The sequence below is a fragment of the Leptopilina heterotoma genome, unplaced genomic scaffold (assembly GCF_015476425.1).
Source record: "Leptopilina heterotoma isolate Lh14 unplaced genomic scaffold, ASM1547642v1 Lhet_380, whole genome shotgun sequence".
Taxonomy (NCBI): Eukaryota; Metazoa; Arthropoda; class Insecta; order Hymenoptera; family Figitidae; genus Leptopilina; species Leptopilina heterotoma.
In genome coordinates, this window is record NW_025111055.1 from 128,978 (window position 1) to 152,902 (window position 23,925).

At 21.4% G+C, this 23,925-nt stretch overlaps 2 protein-coding genes across 2 annotated transcripts; both read right to left on the reverse strand.

Moving 5' to 3' along the window:
- Nucleotides 1-456: 456 nt before the first annotated feature.
- On the reverse strand, nucleotides 457-17,607 carry LOC122505951. The gene is made up of 6 exons (XM_043617856.1): nucleotides 17,381-17,607; nucleotides 8,135-8,392; nucleotides 5,066-5,202; nucleotides 4,149-4,602; nucleotides 3,824-4,010; nucleotides 457-917 (listed from the first exon to the last, which is right to left on the reverse strand). Exons 1-6 carry the CDS (start codon nucleotides 17,411-17,413, stop codon nucleotides 679-681), a joined length of 1,308 nt encoding a protein of 435 aa, XP_043473791.1. The 5' UTR covers nucleotides 17,414-17,607; the 3' UTR covers nucleotides 457-678.
- A 1,345-nt stretch (nucleotides 17,608-18,952) lies between these two features.
- On the reverse strand, nucleotides 18,953-23,678 carry LOC122505957 (odorant receptor 94b-like). The gene is made up of 5 exons (XM_043617865.1): nucleotides 22,881-23,678; nucleotides 22,674-22,790; nucleotides 22,406-22,561; nucleotides 21,857-22,017; nucleotides 18,953-19,170 (listed from the first exon to the last, which is right to left on the reverse strand). Exons 1-4 carry the CDS (start codon nucleotides 23,676-23,678, stop codon nucleotides 21,961-21,963), a joined length of 1,128 nt encoding a protein of 375 aa, XP_043473800.1. The 3' UTR covers nucleotides 18,953-19,170; nucleotides 21,857-21,960.
- Nucleotides 23,679-23,925: the final 247 nt, after the last annotated feature.

A 23,925-nucleotide genomic window follows, 5' to 3' on the forward strand; every position in this document is an offset into this window, starting at 1 on the left:
TGGTAGCAAATATTACTTTAAGAAATTATATGTTATCGAATTCTATTTTTATTTACGCAACAAAAAAATGTTTTTTTTTTCCAGAAAAATAAAGACAAATTTTGTGGAAATTTTTTATTTTCAATAATAATTTAAATAAATATAAAAATCTTATTACTACAGTTTATAATCGTTCACTATTCATTTAAACTTTCTTGTGTTCAAGACTGTTTTGGCGCACACTTATAAATAAATTAAGTAATAAATATTATTATGTAGAAAAAAATTTTCATATTTATGATGCGCTTAATTTGTACCAAAAAAAAAAAAAATGATTTATATGTACAGAGTTTATTACTAAAACAGTTTTAAAGCTTAAATTCTCTCTATTCATCAAACAAATACTTAGTGTATTTAACAATTTTTTTTTTTACTAATAAACTCTAAATTCAATTGCATCAAAAATTCCTTCAGGTCACGAAATAGCATTGCGTTATTTGGAGAAAAAAAATCAGTACAGTATTTGTCATATTAAAACAAACAATATAATACTCCATTTTTAGAGAGAAGATTTGTCTTAAAAATAAGTTTTTAATTGTGTTTAATTAAAAAAATATCTCAGTTTATAAGAAAATAAAACCACCAAAGATTTTACGAATGATTCTCTTTTTTTTTGTCGTGTATTTGAAAATTAGTTATTTATTGTATAGTTGATCGAGCAGTGTAACCGGACGATGGTTCGTAATATTTTCTAGCACGATCTCTGACAAGTTCGTCGATGGTTTTATTGTGAGGTAATTGGGAAATACTTTGGAGACGAGACGCCAGATAGCACATAATTAAAGCAGAAAGGACCAACAAGGCCCCAAGGCCTGTTGCCACGTAAAGGAAACTTCCACAACTGCTTTCGAAACCTGATGTCATCCTGTCGTAAACATCTGAAAATATCAAATTAATTTTGTTGATTTATAAAAACACGTGTGTCGAGGCAAAAAAAAAATGTTTTGAAACAAAATTACTGAAAGTAAATTACTAGTGAAAGTATTTTACGATTTTCAGGCATCACAGTTTGTCCCCTTTTGTCCCCTTATTTCAATTTTATCAACTTTTTCATCTTTTTGACGATTTGTCACCTTTTTCACCTTTTTCTAATAAAAAATAAACAAGTTTTTCTTTTTTTGAAATCTTTTTCAAAGTATAATCATAAAATTTAGACTCAAAGTTATAGAATTCAGTGCGTTTTATATCCGATTTAGATTATTAACACCACAACATAATATAAATATGTTTTTTATGTTAATGATTTAAATAATATAGATTTCGTAAAGAATTTTATAAATTGTAAGGTGGTTCATTCAACCGAATGCAGACCTTTAGAAAAATAATTAATTAACATTCAAATAATTAAAATATTATTAGTTAATAGTTTTTTCTAGAAAAACAAAAATTCTAATACAAAACCTTCAAATTTTTCCATTTCTTACAATAATTTCTTTTTAAATAACTTAATTCTTGAAGAACTATCGCATAAAATTATAACTTAGAAATTATTTAATGAATAATTTTATTTATACATTTCAAAATTAATTGAATTTTAAAATAGTTGCGTTTACAATTTTCATAAATACATGAACTTTAAAACATTTTAATTTCAAAATTTATAAAATTTCAATTTTGAATGAATTTTATTAGAAATTTTAAAGAACTTAAACTTTTGCAAAAATTATCAAAATTTAAATTATTCTGAAATTAGTTAAATTTTTTAATATATGCATTTAATTAATTATTAAAAATAAAGAAATTAACGAGGAATTTTAGTTAAAAACACTAAAAAATTTGAATTTTGGAAAAGTTTTAAATGATTCCAAAAATTCAATTATTTTCAAAAGTAATAAAATTCTTCGCAGAAATTCAATTATGTTCAGAAATTTTTAAAATTTTCGTCAAAATTTCAATTATCTTTAGAAATAATAAAATTCTTCTTCGAAATTCAATTATTTTCAAAAATTTTAATAAAATTCTTGGCAAAATATCAATTATTTTCAAAAATTTTCCTAAATTCAATGATATTCAATATCTACTATTTTAATCAAATTTCTCCAAAAGAATTCAATTATTTAAAAAGAATTTTATTAAAATTCTACGCAATCGTTTAATTATTTTCATAAATAATAAAATAATTTCACAGGAGTTCAATTATTTATAAATTTCTTTTTAATTTCTTCGTAATAACTCCATTACTTCCATAAATAATGAATAACAAAAATCTTGATAAATAACAAAATTTTTCAGAAAAATTCAATTATTATTATCATAAAAAACAAGGTTCTTCGCAGGAATTCAATTATTTAAAACTTTTTTTTATAAAATTTTTTGCAGAGATTCAATTATTTTCAAAAATAACAAAATTTTCAGCAGGAATTCAATTATTTTCAAAAATTATATTTCTTTGTAAAAATTGTTTTTTTCAAAACATTTAATAATGTTCTTGACAAGAATTTAATTATCTTTATAAATAACAACATTCTTCGGAAGAATTCAATTATTTTCATAAAGAACAAAATTCTTAGTAGGAATTAAATTATTTAAAAAATTTTTTTACAAAACTCTTGGAAGAATTTCAATTATTTTCATAAATAATAAAAATTTCACAGAAATTCAATTATTTATAAATTTCTTCACAATAATTCAATTATTTACATAAATAATCGAACTCATCGCATAATTTTAATTATTTTTAGTACAATTTTAATCAAATACTCGAAAAATGTTATTATTTTTAAAAATTTTATTTAAATTCGTCGAAAGAATTTAATTATTTAAAAATTTGTTGATGAAATTCTATATGAGAATTCATTATTAAGAAACATTCAATTATTCAATATAAATTATTTTATATTTAAATAATTGAATTCTCGTAAAATTTTCTAATAGAAATTGATTTAAAAGTGAATTTTAGTTAAAACTTTACATAATAATTGAATATTAAAAGCATTATAGCGTGAATTTTTATAAACATTTGAATTTTGAAAATGTTTCAAATTGAAATCTTTAAAAATCTGAATTTTTCATATTTTTAACTAACAATTTTGTAGAATTCATTTTTTTCAAAAAGTTTAATTGAAATTATTCGAAGTTTTTATTTTCAAATTATATATTAATTGAAGAATTTCCGAATAATCGATAAAATTTCGTAAAATTTAATTGTAAACAAATACATTTTTAAATTTTCAAAATTTTTATAAAAATTATTTGTAAATAATTTATTTAAAGAAGAATTTATTTTAGTTAAAAATTCTAGAAAATAATAATTGAATGGAAATGATGAAAATAATTTTGAAGAAGTTACAGTAAAAATATTTCTTACAGTTAAAAATTATGATCGTATCTCTCGGTCATCTTAAATTATTATAAAATGGTTGAATTTTAAAAAGATTTGAATTTGAATGCTTTGAAAATCTTAATTCCTATGGAAAAATAATAATTATTAAATATTTAAAAAAAAAGTATCGCAGAATATTCTTTAGGGGAAAAGTCAAAATTTTGTCTCAAAATCAGGGAAAAATTAGGAAAAATAAAAATTAAATTTTTGTGGCAACTCTGATTAAAATCGAATCATTTTTAAAAAATTTTATAGAAGCTATATGATAAAAAATTGGAATTATATATGCAAGTTGTACAGACAAATAAATTTTTGTCCCCTTTTTGAGGAAAAAAATTCCCCTTTTCTGAGGAAAACCTTTTTTGAGGAAAAAAGGTACTGTGATGCCTGGATTTATAAACAAAAAATATGCAAAGAGTTGTAAAATACTTTTAATGAGGAAAAATAATTGAAAATAGTTACCGTCTGGCATCATGACGGTATACTCGATATTTTCCTTGAATTTTGTGAAAGGAGTCGAATCATTGTATTTTTGAATTAATCTCTCAACCCTCGGGAAGGACAAATCTTTCTCTGAATCTTCTTTTTCGGACGTTCTTCTTCTGCGTTTTCCATGTCCTGACGGTTCGAACAAATCCAGACAGAAATCCTGAAAAAACGATTTTTTTCTTTCCAGTAAAATATTTCTATCGAAGCAACATTTTGATATCAAATTGAGACAAAAAAAAAAGTATCAATTTGATATCCTTAAAAAAATTGGATTAAATTAATGGATGATAAATTTTACCGGTTGACAGTCCTGGGGTTCCATACACGCCTTAATTTGCGAATGAATCCAAAGTGTTGATCTGTCTCTCATTGAACTCAGGAGAAATGCTTCGAAATCAAGGAAGACTTCATTTTTTTTGTCACGATATCGAGCCGGCTGATGGGGAATAATCGAGGCGAAATCACGATTTCTGCAACCGTCCTTCACGAGGAAAACACTTCCTGGAGCGTGTGGCTGATCGGGATCGGGACTGACTGTGACTTCTAAAAGTTTTATGAAACCCCATGCACTTTCGGCGCTGATGCGAGCTCTCAATTGTAATTTAGTGCCAATCGGAACGGCCTGATCGACCGTTTGGGAACTTTGATTCGGATCAGATGAATTGCCAGCGGCCTCACGATAAAGTGCAACTTCGTACTCCAAACGTCCTGGTGTCTCTTCCACTACTCCAGAAACTCTCGCTCCATGTGGACTGTAATTATTTAATTCTGAGTTGAATTCATTTTATTCCGCTGATTTTAATCGAAATTAATTTTATGAACTGAATTTCATTGATAAAAATTTTCTATTTAATTAAAATTCGAATTCTAAATTCTTGTCAGATTTATTATTAATCAAATTGATTTTATCAAGAAGTATTTTCTATTTAATTAAAACTCGAATTCTAAATTCTAAATTCTTGTTGAATTAATTTTATTAAATAGATTTTATCAATAAAAATGTTTACAATTTAATTAAAATTCGAATTTTAGATTCTAAATTCTTATCGCAGATGAATTTTATTAAGAAAATTTTTCTATTCAATGTTAAAATTCTAATTTTAAATTCTACATTCATGGCGAATTAATTTTATAAAATAACTTTTATCAAATTGATTATAGGGTGAAAAATTTTCAATTTAATTAAAATTCGAATTTCGAAAATGCAGCACTCACAAGGTTCCAGCGAATCCGGCAGCTTTGTGCCTCAATAATGTTGGCTCCGGTGGACGACACATTAAAATTAATTCCTGATCTGCAAGCATTACGACTCCAGGAAATGCCGGGAACCACACCCTGAGATGAATGAATCCCTATTTGCAGAGAATAAAAATTATAGACACATTTCCTTTTTTAGATTTCAACCAATAAAAGCTAGTCATTCTGTTTTTTTTAGAGAATTTCCACTACTTTAAATTCGTTAATATTGGAAATCAAAAAACTATTCTCGAAAATTATAATCAAATTCTTTAAAACGAATCAATTATTTTCAAAAAATATTCGAAATTCAATTATTTTCAATATCTAGTATTTTTATAAAATTTCGCAAAAGAATTCAATTATTTAAAAAAAAATTGATAAAATTCATCCAAAATTCAATTATTTTCATAAATAATCAAATTTCCACAAAAATTCAATTAATTTAGAATTTTCAATAAAAATTTCGAAAAAATCTATTATTTAACAGAATTTTAATACAATTCTTCACAAAAATTCAAATACTTTCACTAATAATAACATTTTTAATGTAAATTCAATTTTTTAGAAAAATTTCGATAAAATTCTAAACAAGAATTCAATTATTTTCATAAATAACAAAACTCATCGAAGAATTTCAATTATTTTTAATACTAGTTTAAATTAATTAAACGAAAAATTCAATTATTTTCACAAATAAAGTTTTCCACAAGAATTCAATTATTTAAAATAAAATTTTCATAATATTTATTATATTTCGAAAAAATTAATTATTTGAAACAATGTTTACAAACTTCTTAAAAAAAAATTCAATTATTTTCAAAAATACCAAAATTTCTCACAGAAATTCAATTATTTTAAAAAATAATAAAATTCTTCTCAGAAATTCAATTATTTTTGAAAATTTCAATAAAATTCTTAGCAACTATTCAGTTATTTTCATAAATAATACAATTCATCGCAGAATTTTAATTATTTGTAATAAAATTTTACAGGAATTGCTCACAAAATATAATAATTATTAAAAATTTAATTTCAAATCCTCGAAAAAATCAATTATTTAAAAAAAAGTTTTTTTAAAATTCTTTGGAAAAATTCAATTATTTACAAAAATATTAGAATTTTTTACAGTAATTTAATTCTTTTCAAATATTTTAATAAAATTTTTCGCAAGAATTCAATTATTTTAAAAAATAATAAAATTCTTCTCAGAAATTCAATTATTTTGGAAATTTTTTTTAAATTTTTAGCAACTATTCAATTATTTTCATAAACAATAAAATTAATCGCAGGATTTCAATTATTTTTAATATAATTTTACAGGAATTGCTCACAAAATATAATTATTCATAAAAATTTAATTTAAAATTCTCGAAAAAATCAATTATTTTCAAAAATGTTTTTTTTTAATTCTATTGAAGAGTGCAATTATTTACAAAAATATTAGAATTTTTTACAGGAATTCAATTCTTTTAAAATATTTTAATAAAATTGTTTGAAAGCAATCAATTGTATAAAATACAATTTTAATTTAATTTTTTTTAAATAATTCAATTATTTTTTAGATTTTAATAAAATTAATCCCATGAGTTCAATTACTTATATAAATAATTCTTTAAAAGAATTTAATTATGTCGATAAATAACATAATTATAAATTCAATTATTTTAAACAATTCTAAAAAAAACGTTCTCAGAATTCAATTATTTTCACAAATAATTAAATGCTTTTTAGGAATTCAAATATTTTCAAAAAAAAATAATAAAATTTTAATATTAACAATTTTTATAAAATTACCAAACAGAATTCAATTATTCAAAAAATTTTTGTAAAAATCTAAGAATTCCATTTTTTCAGGAATAATAAAAATTCCTTATAAATTCAATTATTTAAATTAGAATTTGAATAAAATTAGTCGAAAGAAATCAATAATTTAAAATTTTGTATAAAATTCTTATCATGAATTAAATTATTTACAAAAATAATTCTTGGAAAGAATTCAATTATGTCGATAAATAACAAAATTATTCCCGAAAATTCAATTATTTTGAGGCATTTTAATAAGATTCTTTGCAAAATTCAATTATTTTCATAAATAACAATATTTATCACAAGAATTCAATTATTTTTAAAAGTAATCAATTTCTTCTTAGAAATTCAATTATTTAAAAAAAATTCTAATAAAATCGTTCGCAAGAATTCAATTATTGTCAAAAAGTTTAATTGAATTCTTTGTGAAATTTAATTATTTTTAAAAACTTTTCGCAATTCAATGATTTTTAATATCAACAATTTTCATAAAATTACCAAACAGAATTCAATTATTTAAAAAATTTTCGTAAAAATCTAAGAATTCAATTCTTTTCATTAATAAGAAAAATTTCTCAGGAATTGAATTATTTAAATTAGAATTTGCATAAAATTAGTCGAAAGAAATCAATTATTGAAAAATTTTTATAAAATTCTTCGCAAGAATTACATTATTTTTATAAATATTAAAATTCTTTCATGAATAATATGAAATTCGTTACAGGAATTCAATTTATTAGCAGGATAAGAAAGAAGTAAATATTTTTTGATGAAAATTAGGAAAAAGTGAGGAAAATAAGAAAAATAGAATCGAATTTTTGTCAGTTTTGTAAAGTGTCTAAAACGAGTTTTTTTTTGTCGTCAAGTTTAATTTTTCGATAATTACTATTTTACAATTTTTTTTAAGTTTGAAAGCTACTACTTTTTGCTACTTTTTGAAAATTAATTTTCGATTGCGAAGTCTGTATTAATAAAAATTAATAATAAATTAATAGTCATAAATAAAAAAAAATAAATTAATATAAGTAAATATTAATAAAAAGTAATAAAAAAGAATGATATTAAAATTATATAAAAAATAAGAAATTACAAAGCAAAGATTGTATATTTTCGAAATTTTGTAAAGAATTTTATTAAAATGCCTCAAAATAATATTGAATTTTCGAAATTTGGAGTAAAAATTGAAATAAAGATTTAATATTTGCTATATTCCAGGAACAAAGACGGATTTGCACTCACATTTCTCTTCAAGATTCCGCAACGAGTGAAGTCCGTCACTTTCAAGAAATAATTATCCTCCTGCGGATCATTAGGATCTGGCCTTATTTGACAATTAATATCTGTGAGAGGGTCAGCGGCTCTGTCATCGGCAAAGAGAGGAGCACCTCTAAAACCAACAGGCCTTTTTATTTTTGCAGTTAATAAATCATTGGCCGAGCCTGCCCCACCGCATTGGATCTCCGAGACTTCATAATCTTGAGCAACCGTTGCAGCGACCTGCGGGAGAAAAAAAAAATTCATAAATCACCTCGAGAGCTAAAATTGGAACAAAATCTGTTATTTATTTCCGTTCAAGTTTATTTAATTCAATCTTTGGTACTATTAACATTTCAATATTTCCCCAGCTGAAAAGTAAAATTATTCCTTCTCTCTTTTTTCAAAAAACAATAATTTTCTAGACAAAGCGATTAAATAATATTTAAATAATAATTATTTAATTATCCAGACAAATCGATTAAAAATAAAAAATCTCTAAAGAGAAATAATTTTCAAAAATTATCCATATAGACAATTATCGATTATTATTATAGAAAATAGAGATTATGAAAAGAAGCCAATTACAAGGGAGAAAATGATGATGAGATTGAGATAGAAATGATTTTTTATTAAAATTATATGCAATAAAAAAAATATAAATTGCTAAAAATGATTATGCGAACTCGGAAGTGCGATAATTACAGCGAGAGAGACGTGTAAGTGTTCTAATTTTCATAAATGTGTGAAGCCGTTCAATCTGAGTTCCGCACGTGCTAAAATTGCACGCTACTATCATTATCAGTCGTGGCAAGTTTTACGAGCGAACTAGTGAATGTGTATTCTGAACTTTACTTCTTCAGGAGTAACGGGTGTTGTAAAAGAGACGCTCTACTGAACACCATAAGATTTTCTCTATCCAACTTGGCCATATATCAACACTGACACCGAAATATAGCCAAGATTTACATCGGTTTAAATGCAATTACAAATCCACAAGTGGAAATATCTATCTGTATTTGTGAAAAAAATTTGCCACTGACCAATGCGTAGAGAGAAAGAGAAGAGAGAAAAAGGAAAAATAAACAAAAAGAAAAATTATTTTATGGAGCACCTTGATATTATCCACATTCATAATCTCGAAGTGAAATATTTTCAAGGATTCTCTAACACGCGAAAATAAATGTTTCTCATTGATATTTTTATATCAAATCTCGGAGGTTTTTTTTTCTTTTCTTTTTTTATTCGGAAAGTGTTGAATATCGCTTCAATTTGTACGAAATTTATTTCAATTTTAATTTATTGTTTAAATAAATAGAGAAATAAAGAAAAATGAATAGATTAAATAAAAAAATTAAGAAAGTGAGAAATAAAAAAAAATAAAAAGAGAAATATAGAAATCTAATATCTAATATAAAAATAAAATAGAAAAAATAGGAAGAAATAGAAATAAAAAAGTAAAGAGAAAGAGAGAGAGAGAGAGAAAAATATAAACAAAAAAATAACGAAAGAAAGAAATAGAAATAACATTTTTCATGGAAATACGTTTTTTTTTAAATTTTTGATAAAATTTTTCGTAATAATTCAATTATTTTCGCATAAATAATAAAACTCATCGAAGAATTTCTATTATTTTTAATACTATTTTAAATTAATTAATCGAAAAATTCAATTATTTTCACAAATAAAGTTTTCCACAAGAATTCAATATTATTTAAAATAAAATTTTCATATTATTTATTATATTTCGAAAAAATTAATTATTTAAAACAATTTTTATCAAATTCTTATAAAGAATTCAATTATTTTCAAAAATAACAAAATTTTTCACAGAAATTCAATTATTTTAAAAAAATAATAAAATTTTTCACAGAAATTCAATTATTTTAAAAAATAATAAAATTCAGATATTTTTGAAAATAATAAAATTCTTCTCAAAAATTCAATTATTTTTGAAAATTTTAATAAAATTCTTAGCAACTATATTCAATTATTTTCATAATTAATAAAATTCATCGCAGGATTTTAATTATTTTTAATACGATTCTACAGGAATTGCTTACAAAATATAATTATTCTTACAAAATTACTTTCAAACCCTCGAAAAAAAAGAAAAAAAATTTAAAAAATTGTTCGAAAGAAATCAATTGTTTTAAATACAATTTTAATTAAATTTTTTTGAAATATTATTCTTTTAGATTTTAATAAAATTCTTTCCAAAATTCAATTATTTTTATAAATAATAAACATTTCACAGGAATTCGACTATTTACAAATTTTTTTATAAATTTTTTCGCAATAATTCAATTATTTTCATAAATAATAAATTTTTTAACAAAAATTCAATTATTTTCATGAATAATAAAATTCATCATATAGAATTTCAATTATTTTTTAATACAATTGAATCTGAATTCCTCGAAAAATGTAATTCTTCTTGGAAATTTTATAAAAATTTGTCGAAAAAATTCGATTATTTAAAAATTTGTTAATAAAATTCTTTATGAGAATTCAATTTTGAAAAAAATTCATTTATTCAATAATTTTTTCATTTTTATATTTAAATAGGTAATTGAATTTTCGTAGAATTTTCTAATAAAAATTATTTTAAAAATGAATTTCATATAAAAAATTAAAAATAATTGATAATTTATTTCTTTTGAAGAATTTTAATAAAATTTTTTAAATTAATTACATCTTTCGAAGAATTTACTTAAAATTGTATTAAAAATAATTTAAATCCTGAGAATAATTTTATTATTTATGAAAAAAATTGAATAATTGCTAAGAATTTTATTAAAATTTTCAAAAATAATTGTATTCCTGAGAAGAATTTTATTATTTATCAAAATAATTGAATTATTGCGAAAAATTTTATTAAAATGTTTAAAAAGAATTGAATTTCTGTGGAAAATTTTGTTATTTTTGAAAATAATTGAATTCTTGCAACGAATTTTATTATCTTCATATTTCTTTTAAGTTATTGAAATCCTGTGAAGAATTTTATTATTTATGAAAATCATTGATTTCTTTTGAGAAATTATATTGAAATAGTAGATTTTGAAAATATTTAATTTTCAGCGAAGAATTTCATTATATTTATGAAATGTAATTGAATTCTTGCAAAAAATGGTTGAAAATAATTAAATTTTTACGAGGAATTTATTTAAAATTGTATTAAAAATAATTTAAATCCTAGGAAAATTTTTATTATTTATGATAATAATTGAATTATTACAACGAATTTTATTACATTTTTTAAATAATTGAATTGATGTGTGAAAAATTGTATAACTTATAAAAATAATTGAATTCTTGTGAATGATTTTATTAGAATTTTTGTAAAAAATAATTTTTTTTTTAAATTTTATAGAAATTTAAATTATTATAAAAGTTATTGAATTTTAAAAGGTTACAAAGAAATAAGAATTAAATAAAAATAAAAATGGGAAAAAATAAAAAAACGAACAAAAGTAAGAAAAGGAAAAGAAAAGAAATAAGAAAAGAAGAAAAAATAAATAAAGAAAGATAAATACAAATAAATAAACAAGTAGAAAAATTAATAGGAGAAAATATATTAGAAAGTTCGGATAAAAATTTCTTACGTCGCCAAAAAATACTCTTCTCGATGCAATATTTTGTTTGCGTAGGATATAAAATTGTTTATTGAATTGATTTGCTCGTATAGAGTTATAAATTACTGTCAAATCGATTTATCTGGAAATTAATTATAATAATTCATTTCATATATATACAATATATGTATATAAATATAATTGCCGGGGTGATTTTATCATAAATTGATTACATAATTTATTGCAGGTGTAATTCTTTAATCATTAGATGCATTCAACCCATAAAATGAGTGTCTCGATGGCCACGTGCTGTCTCTCACGTGAGGCAAAAAGCGTGAAGAAAATTATAAAAAGAATAATTAACATTCGTATATTCATAAAGTTCATTTTTTTTACTCTCTTTTCGAATATTTAACTCGACGTAAATATACATTTATTTACATTTATCGTTATTGAAGTATTAAAAAAAAATTATGAGATGTAAATTGTTTTGTTTTTTATGTTTCATTCTATACTTATGATACTTTTATTATTTTATTTTTTAACTTTCATTTTAATTGTTTACTTTATTTTTTATTATTATATTATTAATTTTATTAATATATTATTTTTTTATTACTTTCCTTTTTTTCTTTTTATTATTTTTCTTTTTTTTTATTATTATTTTTCTTTTTTTCTTTTTATTATTTTTCTTTTTTTTCTTTTTTTTCTTTTTATTATTTTTATTATTACCTCCATAACATTTAAAAAAACAATTTTTTTTGAGATGCCTATAGTAAATAAATTTCCAAATAGAAATATAAATAAAAAAAAAGAAATAAGTAAAAAGTAAAATATTTAAATAAAGAATTTCAGTATTTGAAGAAAAAGACATTTTATTTAATTAAATAAATTAAAATAAATTTGAATAAAAATTATTTGTCTCAATTATTTAATTTAATTGGCTCAATGTTTATTAAATTATTTTTTAATATCTTTTCCTACCGAAAAGTAAATTTTTCAAAACTAAAATTCATATAAAAATAGGTTTCATACTCCAATTCTGTTGGCAATTTTTTTCTCACTTCAAAAACATATGTACAAAATTTCAGTTGTATACACATATATGTAATGATATATAATATTAACGGTTTATTTAAGATTTACTTAAGTAATAAAAACTTTTATTATCCACAAGAATGAACGCAGTCATTTTTTGAATAAATAAACCTGAATAAAATTTGAAACCAGGGCACTAGAATAAGAATAATATTCTTTTTTTTATACAATCAATAATATCGCAATAAATTATGTAAAATATTTTGGGAAAAAATGCAAAAAAGAGAATTACAAAATTTTTTTTCCAATAATAACGATTTATATTGTATCTTACCGTTAAAAAATACTTCATTTTTAAATTAAGTGATAAGAATAAAATTAACACCTCGCTTGACTTTAAAATAAAAGCATCTGGCGCTTTGAGAAAAATGAGGAAAAGGACTTGTAACGGTAAAAAAAATAGCAGGTGAATTTGATTCACCAGTTGACCAAATAATTACAAAAGCCCACGTAAACACATTAGTGACCCATTTTTTTTCTGTTTTACTTTTTAATTTCATGAAAAAATAAAAGAATCTACATTTTATTGTTAAAATTTCAAATAATTATTTTTTATTGGAAGTAATTTTTATTTTACTGATTCTTAAATTAATTAATATCCGTACTACAATAATATATTTACAATAATGTTTATAATCTTAGTTTATTTTTATTCTTTTTCTTTATTTTTTTTAGCGAAATCTTTTTAATGTTAGTTAATAATTAATATTAAACTATTGTTTTTTGTTAATAATCTGTAAATTTGAATTAGTAAAATTTTTTAATCATTTGAATTAGTGACTGACTTTTTGCTTTTGAGTTGGTAAATTTTACTCCTACTATTTTACTAAAATAATAAATTATACTCCTACTATTTTATTAAAATAATAAATTTTACTCCTACTATTTTACTAAAATATTAAATTTTACTCCTACTATTTAACTCCTACTATTTTACTAAAATAGTAAAATTTACATTCACTATAAATAATTTACTAATTAATTAATAAAAATTAGTAAATTTTACTCCTACTATTTTACTAAAATAGTAAATTTTACTCCTACTATTTTACTAAAATAGTAATAGTTATTAATTTATATTCACTATAAATAATTTACTAATTAATTAATAAAAATTAGTAAATTTCACTCCTACTATTTTACTAAAATAGTCAATTTTAGTCTTACTATTTTACTAAAACAGTCCATTTTACTCCTACTATTTTACTATAATAGTAAATTTTACTCCTACTACTTTACTAAAATAGTAATTTCTACTAATTTATTAGTAAAATTTACTAATTTAAAAGCAAATAATCAGTCAGTAATTCAAATTAGTAGAAATTTTTACTGATTATTAGTTAATATTTAATAATGTAAATTATTGTAAATAATAATAATAATAATAATAATATGTAATCGTATTATTTGCTTTTTTTATATCGATTATTATTATAATAATAATTATAAATTATAATAATAGTAAACATAATATAATAATAATATAGTTTTTATTATTTTCTTTTAACTATACACATAAATTATAATCCTCTTAGAATAGAGTAATTTGAGATTATAACGTGTAATATTATTTTAAAAGATATATAATTTTGTCAGGTTTATTATGGGATTTAAATCAAGTATAGCAAATCGTTAATCATTGCGCTTTTTGTATCGCGAACGTAAACGGATTATACAGACCGTTATATTCTTTGGAAAAAAAAGATGAAACAAATAAATAAGTATGCTAGTTAAATCCTAAATTAAACACAGATATCAATTTTTTCTTTCCAATGGGTAATCAATAACATTTTCATAAAACACGAAAAGTATGCAAATTTTTATTTATATCTATCTACATATGAATGTGTATTCTTCATTTTTTTTTCTCAATAAAAAAAAGAATATTAAATAAATATTTTTTATTTCGTTCTCATCAATAATATAATAGTGATTAAAAAAATTATTTTCTGCTTTAATTTGTATATGATCATTAACAAAATTATTTTACAACTATATATATTTAATTTTATCTTTTACTTAAATATTATTACTTTTTGTTCATTTCAACAATTTCTTCTCTCTAAATTTGAATTAGTCAGTGACTTTTTGCTTTTGAATTAATAATTCCTACTAATTTATTAGTAAAATTGACTAATTTCTACTAACTTGTTAGTAAAATTTACTAATTCCTACTAATTTGTTTGTAAATTTTACTAATTCCTACTAATTTGTTTGTAAATTTTACTAATTCCTACTAATTTAGTAGTAAAATGGACTAATCCTACTAATTTATTAGTAAAATTTACAAATTCCTACTAAATTATTAGTAAAGTTGACTAATTCCTACTAAATTATTAGTAAAGTTGACTAATTCAAATTTAGAGAGTTATCAATTATTATTTTTATTTATTATTCTAGTAATTATTGTAATATTATTATACTATTATTATTAGCATTATATTACCATTGCTATTAGGTATAATAATAATTACAGTAATTTAGTTTATTTAAAACAATAGTATCAATACAATTATTATTTTAATATAATTTTAATCAAATTTCTCGAAAAATGTGTTTATTCTTCAAAATTTTATTAAAATTCGTCGAAAGAATTCAATTATTTAAAAATTTGTTGATAAAATTCTTTATATGAAAATTTATTTTTAAGAAATATTCAATTATTCAACAAATTATTTATTTTTCTATTTAAATAATTGAATTCTCGTAGAATTTTTTAATAAAAATTTAGTTAAAAATTAATTTAAATTATCTTTAGAAGTAAGAAAATTCTTCTCCGAAATTCAATTATTTTCAGAAAAAATAAAATTCTTCGCAAAAAGTCAATTCTGTTCAGTAATTTTTAAAAATTCTTGTCAAAATTTTAATTATCTTTAGAAATAATAAAATTCTTCTCCGAAATTAAAGTATTTGAATAAAATTCATGTCAAAATTTCAAATGTTTTCAAAAATTTACCTCAATTCAATGATATTCAATAGCATAACTTACTATTTTAATAAAATTTTCAAAAAAATTCAATTATTTAAAAAAATTTTAATACAATTAAACCAAATTTTTATTAAAATTTGTCGAATGAATTCAATTATTTAAAAATTTATTGATAAAATTCTTTATGAGAATTGAATTTTATATTTGAATAATTCCATTCTAGTAGAATTTTTTTAAGAAAAATTGATTTAAAAATAAATTTTAGATTATAATTAAATATTAAAGGCATTATAGCGTGAATTTTTAGAAATAATTGAATTTTGAAAAGGTTCCAAATTAAAATCTTTGAAAATTTTAATTTTTCATACTTTTAACTAACAATTTTGTAGAAGAATTAATTTTTTTGAAAAAGTTTATTTGAATTTAACTTGAAATTATTTTTTTGAAGTTTTTATTTTCTAATATATACGTATTAAACTGAAGAATTTCCAAAGAATGGAAATTTTGTAAAATTAAATTGTAAACAATTAAATTTGAAAATTCTTGCAGAATTTTAGGATAAAAACACTAAAAAAATTGAATTTTAGAGAAGTTACAAATTATTGCAGACATTCAATTATTTTCAAGAGTAATAATATTCTTTGCAAAAATGAAAAATATTGTTCAATAATAATAAAATTCTTCTTGGAGATTCAATTATTTTCACAAATAATAAAACTCATCGCAGAATTTCAATTATTTTTAACACAATTTTAATCAAATTTCTCGAAAAGTGTAATTTTCTTAAAAATTTTATTAAAATTGGTCGAAAGAATTCAATTATTTAAAAATTTGTTGATTAAATTCTTTATGAGAATTGAATTTAAAAAAAAATTCAATTATTCAATGAATTATTTTTGTATTTAAATAATTGAATTGAATTTAAATAATTGAATTGAATTTATATAATTGAATTGAATGTAAATAATTGAATCGAATTTAAATAATTGAATTGAATTTAAATAATTGAATTGAATTTATATAATGGAATTGAATTTAAATAATTGAATTGAATTTAAATAATTGAATTAATTAATTATTTGAATAATTGAATTTCGAAAAAGTTTCAAATTAAAATTGAATTGTAAACAAATGGATTTGAAAATTGTCAAAGAACTTTTTCGAAAATTTTAAAAAATAATTGATTTAAAGAAGAATTTTAGTTGAAAATTTTTGAAAATAATAATTGAATTGAAATAATGAAAATAATTTCGAAGCAGTTACAGTAATAATATTCTTATAACAATGATAAAAAAATTATTATTATTTTATTATTTTTTATAATGATTTTATCACTCGCTCATCTTTAATTATTACAAAACATAAAGAAATCGATCACTCCGAGTCTTCGACTCGGAGCAATCGATATCTTCAAGTTTTACAATAAATTCTTATAAGTTAAATGTAAAATTTTTAAAAATTTAAATTAAAATTTTTTTAAATCAGGAAATTATATTATTTTTAATTACTATTATTATTATTATTATTATTATTATTATTATTATTATTATTATTATTATTATTATTATTATTATTATTATTATTATTTTATTATTATTAATATTAAAAATTGAAAAAATTATTACTCACTGTGCAAAAACCAGCAATAATGATCCTCCACATCGTGTGTAATCCAAATGATGGAAAAAATAAGAGAAAGAAGGAAATTTGTTCTTGATAACACTAGAATACACTTCCGATATTTGTCTATGTTATACCCCACGTGTGTAGCCTTGAATTAAAACGACAAGATCGTCAATTTTCAAAGGATGCAATTTTGACGAAGGCTTCAGATGGACTGAACCGGACCGAAGCAAAGGAGCAGGGAATCACCAGTCCATCCAGAATTTACTGTTAATGCATGCCCGATGCCTCTGCTAACAACCATATTCTTTACTTCGTTCTGAAACCGACGTCTACAAACAAATTGCTCTCATTTTTCTATTTTGCGAACAAACTTTTTTTTCCGATGGAAGAAAAAAGACAATTTTTTTTTCTCGACTTTTGGAGCGAAATATTTTCAGAGATTTCAACTCTCTCTGGATTTTTGTCTCCTATTTTTGTGTTGTTATCATAAAGTTCCGAAATTGTTCAAACGAATAAGGAAGTTCTCCAAATTCGAATTTTTATCGCAAAATGTATTTAAAATGTATTTAAAAAGTAGGTTCTAATTAATTTTGTTTTTTCGAACAAACAAAATTTAATTTAATTTTTTTCAAACGAACAGATTTCGTTCGTTTGAAAGTTTCAGAACTTTGTGGATCATTCTACAGACAGAATTTTTGTCGTATTTGATGACAATTTTCCAAATTTTTAAATTTCCAGTTCGCCACAATACTTGAATTCTTTTTGTCTCTAAGATTTTGTCAGAAAACTTCCTAAAATCATTTCATTCAAATGAAAACAAATACCTAAAAATCAACATTTTTATTTATTTCCATTTTCTAGGTTTTTTTTTACTAGGAAGAAAATTACTAAAATCCAAAAAACAAAAACGAAACTTCTACAAAAAAAAATAATTCCTTCAAGCGACATAGCGATTATTATGTTCCATATAATTCATCACATCTTTTACACCATTGTGTAAGGAAAATTTTAAAAACAAATTCTTTTCCTCTTCACGGTAAAGAAGGTTTGTCGAAACGCTATGCGATTCTGATATGTATAACTATATAAGCAGGGGAATGAGTTAAGCGGTTACTGACTTTTCAGAGAGCACCAATTGTCGCGGTTCAACTGATCTTATTTCTTCTAATATACAACTCAGGCGAAAAAAAAACAAAACTTTATCATTAATTATAAAATAATAAAAATTCTTATTGATTTCAAAACAAAAATTACTATTTTCCACTCGTCATAGGTTCATTGAAGAATAACGTAACGGTTTCTAGAAGGAATTTTTTTTTTTTTTGCATCAACCATTAATATAAATATATAGTGGAAAGAAAAAAAAATACGCAATGGGCTGCTTGTTAGTTTTCAGTAAATTATTTTTATTACTATTATAACTATAATGAAGATACCACACCGACCATTCATAAAGCTCATCAACATTTTGCTTTAATAAATTCAAAAAATCCTCTATATGTACAACGCTCAGTAAGCAAATTAATTTCCCCTGATGCAAAAGCATTATAATAATGCGGTGGATTATAACTGTTGTAATTAATTTATTCAAAGGTGAAAAAAAAAATTATTTGCGTCTTATTTTTTAATTTTATTTCCTAGTGGTTTTAGTATTTCCTATATAAGCCGAACTTGGAAAGGAAAATAAATAAAACTTTTTTACTTTTTTTTTTTTTTAAATATGAAGTGTTCCGAAAAAGGTATTAAAGCAGCAAATCATTCTATATAAGGTTCTGGTTTGTTATTACAATTTTCTGTATTTAATTTAAAACAAAAATCAGTTTTTATCAATTATTTATTAGATAATGAAGACTCGGGGCTCGAACTAGGTCCCTAAATCCCGTAAAGATCGGTAAATTTGCTTGAGGTCCGTAAAAGTCATTTTTTTAAAAAAAAAGGTCCGTAAAGTCTGTAATTTGATAGAAAAAGACCAGAAGTTCGTCAATTTTACAATATAATTTTGGAAATTTTGAAAAAGTTAGAAATTATTGCAAAAATTCAATTATTTTCAAAAGTAATAAAATTCTTCGCAGAAATTCAACTATGTTCAAAAATTTTTTAAATACTCGTCAAAATTTCAATTGCCTTTAGAAATAATAAAATTCTTTTGCAAAATTCAATTATATTCAAAAATTTTAATAAAATTCTTGGCGAAATTTCAATTATTTGCAAAAAATTTCCCTAAATTCAATGATATTCAATATCTACTATTTTAATCAAATTTTCCACAATAATTCAATTATTTAAAAAAAATTTTATTAAAATTCAACGCAAACGTTTAATTATTTTCATAAAATAATATAAAATTTCACAGGAATTCAATTATATATACAGACTTTTTTTACAAATTTCTTCACAAAAATTCAATTATTTTTATAAATAATAACATTTTTTCAGAAATTCAATTACTTTGGCAAAAAAAAATTCTATTTAGGAATTAAATTATTTTTAAAAAATTTTAATAAAATTCTACGTAAACATTTAATTATTTTCATGAAATAATAAAAATTCCATAGGAATTCAATTATTTACTAATTCTTTATAAATTTCTTCGCAATAATTCAATTATTTCTATAAATAATAAAATTTTTACAGAGATTCAATTATTTTCAAAAGTAATAAAATTCTTCTTAGAAATTCAATTCTGTTAAAATCTTTTTTTTAAATTCTCGTTCCAATTTTAATTATCTTTAGAAATAATAAAATTCTTCTCCAAAATTAAATTATTTTCAAAAATTCTAATAAAATTCCTGTCAAAATTTCAATTATTTACAAAAATTTTCCTTAATTCAATGATTTTCAATATAAACCATTTTAAAATAAAATTTTCCAAAAGAATTCAATTATTTAAAAAAATTTTAATATAATTCTACGTAAACACTTAATTATTTTCATAAAATAAGAAAAATTCCATAGGAATTCAATTATTTACAAATTTTTTTATAAATTCCTTAACAATAATTTAATTATTTTCATAAATAATAAAAATTTCACAGGGATTCAATTATTTTGGTAAATAATAAAATTCTTTTTAGGAATTCAATTATTTTCAAAAGTAAAATAATTCTTCCCAGAAATTCAATTCTGTTCAGAATTCTTTAAAAATTCTCGTCCCAATGTCAATTATCTTTAAAAATAAAAAATTCTTCTCCGAAATTCAATTATTTTCAAAAATTTTAATAAAATTCTTGACAAAAGTTGAATTATTTTCAAAAATTTTCCTCAAATTCAATGATTTTCATTATCAACTGACTATTATAATAAAATTTTCCAAAAGAATTCAATTATTTAAAAATTTTTTTATTAAAATTCTATGTAAATTTGAATATTTTCAAAAATAATAAAATTAAAAATGTAATTTAAAAATTTTATCAAAATTCCTCGAATGAATTCAATTATTTAAAAAGTTGATAAAATTCTTTATGAGAATTGAATTTTATATTTAAATAAATTATTTTTGTATTTAAATAATTGAATTCTCGTTGATTTTTCTAATAAAAATTGAATGAAAATGAAAAATGAAAAATTGAAAATGAATTTCAGTTAAAATTTTATATTAAAATAGAATATTAAAACCAATATAGCGAGAATTTTTATAAATCCTAATTGAATGTTCAAAAGATTTCTATTTAAAATATTTGAAAATTTTAATTTTTCATATTTTTAACTAATAATTCTGTTAAAGAATTAATTTTTTTTGAAAAAGTTTATTTAAATTTTACTTGAAATAATTTTATTGAAGTTTTTATTTTCTAATATATATTAAACTGAAGAATTTTCGAAGAATGGAAATTTTATAAAATTGAATTGTAAACAAATAAATTTGAAAATTCTCAAAAAACTTTTTAAAAAATTATTAAAAATAATGGACTAACTGGAAAATTTTAGTTAAAAACAGTAAAAAAAACTGAATTTTTGAGAAGTTACAAATTATTGCAGAAATTCAATTATTTTCAAGAGCAATCAAATTTTTCGTAGAAATTTAATTATGTTCAAAAATAATAAAATTCTTCTTTGGGATTAAAATATTTTTACAATTAATAAAACTCATCGCAGAATTTCAATTATTTTTAATAGAATTTTAATTATTTCGCAGAATTTCAATTTATTTTAATATAATTTTAATCAAATTTCTCGAAACATGTAAATTTCTCTTAAAAATTTTAATAGAATTCGTCAAAAGAATTCAATTATTTAAAAATTTGTTGATAAAAAATTCTTTCAATATAATTGAATTTTTAAAAACATTCAATTATTCAATAAATTATTTTTGTATTAAAATAATTGAATTCTCGTTGAATTTTCTAATAAAAATTGATTTAAAAATGAATTTTGGTTAAAATTTTAGATAATAATCCGTAATTTTTAAATACTTCCACTGGTTCGAGCCCTGAAGACTCGTTTTTTTTTCATTCCAAAAATTACATAATTTTTTGGTACTTTTCTTCGGAGCAAGTCGCAAATTATAACGACAGTTGTAATTTTAGTGGCGTTTTAAATTAGAGCTCAGATTTCTGAAAATAAGTTCCCGTTGCTTATTTTTTTTACGAAATATCGACTTTGTTTAACAAGTTGACAGCAGCGTAAGATGTCTTTATAACCTGTCAATTGTTCAATAACGCTTTCTGTTAATAATTTAATAATAATTACCATACATTAAACTGAAAAAAAAATTTATTTGATTCAAATAACCGATTAATTGACTATTATCAATTAAATATTTACTTGAATCAAATAATATTTATTGGAGTCAATTAAATGGTATTTGAATCATTACTTTCAATATTTGAAGCAAATATGAATTGAACCATTTAATTAAATAATAAATATTATTTGATTCAATTAAATATTTAATTGATAATAGTCGATTATTTGATTCAATTAAATATTTAATTGAAAATAGTCGATTAATTGATTATTTGAATCAAATAATTTTTTTTTCAGTGTATTATAATTTTTATGTAAAATGAAGATAAAAATAATTTTTACCCATCCGAAAGTTTGAAGATTAAGAGTACACAAGCTCTTGAAAGAAATTGAGGATCCTCTCTCAGCTGTCAATAGCATTAATGACAAATTTCTCCGATTGGAATAATTCGATTGCACCCAATTGCTACAATAAACAGCCGCTGAAACATCCTTGCTCTATTTTGAATTTTCAAAATTTTTTTTCAATTTTCAAAACTAAAATTAAAAATTTTCCTACATTCAATTTTAATATCTTCTACGCACTAAGATAACATTTATTCTCCTTTACCTTTTCATCAATTAAACAACCGTACCAGCAGTACAAAAATATTTGCGACAGCACACACGTTACGTATTGTATCAGCATGATAAATTGAAACCAGTTCCCATTCAGTAAGCTTTCCTGCTGCAAATAAAGAATAAAATTTTTTTTTTTTCAATTACTTCGCCCCTATACATAAAGGAAATAATACGCACAAGGAAATAGTTTTCATACCTGTGCCATTTGAAAAATTATCGTACAAAATGTCAAGAGACTAAGAAGAAAGAATGGCAATATCGCAACCATAAAAAATGATTCAATTTCCTTGACAATTCTCAAAACTAAAACATGATGATTCACGTATTCTTTAATTTTTTCCTTTGTAATGCCAATTTGTTGCTCCGACGAATTTTCTAATCTATACGCACATAATTCAAATTGTCCAATTGTTATTAACATAAATCCATAGACTGTCGTGTCAAGTGTTACATTTATAATAATCGAGAATGAATTCAATAGCGACTCAAAAGCATAAGTTATCGTGAAAATAATCGGCGACGATACATCAAATGGATAATAGAGATTGAATGGCAATTCTATTTTCTCCTTCCAATTCAAAAGTGGCGTCAATGCTATCGATATACCACAAAATGTAAAAATTGTAATAATAAACTTAAAAATTGCTTGCGATTTCCTAAAGTATTTATCAACAATTGCCTTCTCTTCATTCGACAATGGTTTAAATAAACGATCACGAAATTCATTTAAAATTCCTCTCATGTCACTTTTTCTTGTTATAAAATTAACAACCTTCCAACAGAATATAATGAATGTGAGTGAGGGATAAATTTCAACAAAATGCTCAAGACTTTCGCAAGTGCGAAAAAATTGTACAATTTCCAATAGTGTGAAACAATGAATCAATAGTAATACTATTATTCTATAGCATTTTCTCTCGAGTGTTGATTTAACATTGTCTTCCCAAAGACCGCAGAGCCACAAGGAAGTGAATTGACTTGGTAAAATGTCCATAATGCTAAAAGAGAGAGAAAATACCAAGAAAAGGGTACCATTTAAGTCGTGTGCATACTGTCGATTTATCGATATTTATGCGCTCTTTCATTATATTCGCTACCACTGAAAATTTCATCAAAATGCAACATGTAATCATAGTAGTGAAGTAAAGGGAGGTAAAAGGATACATTTCCTGGTTTGGCTAATTTTGAACTTCTTGCGCACTACAATTTAAATAGAGGGCTTCTATATGTATTGACAATAG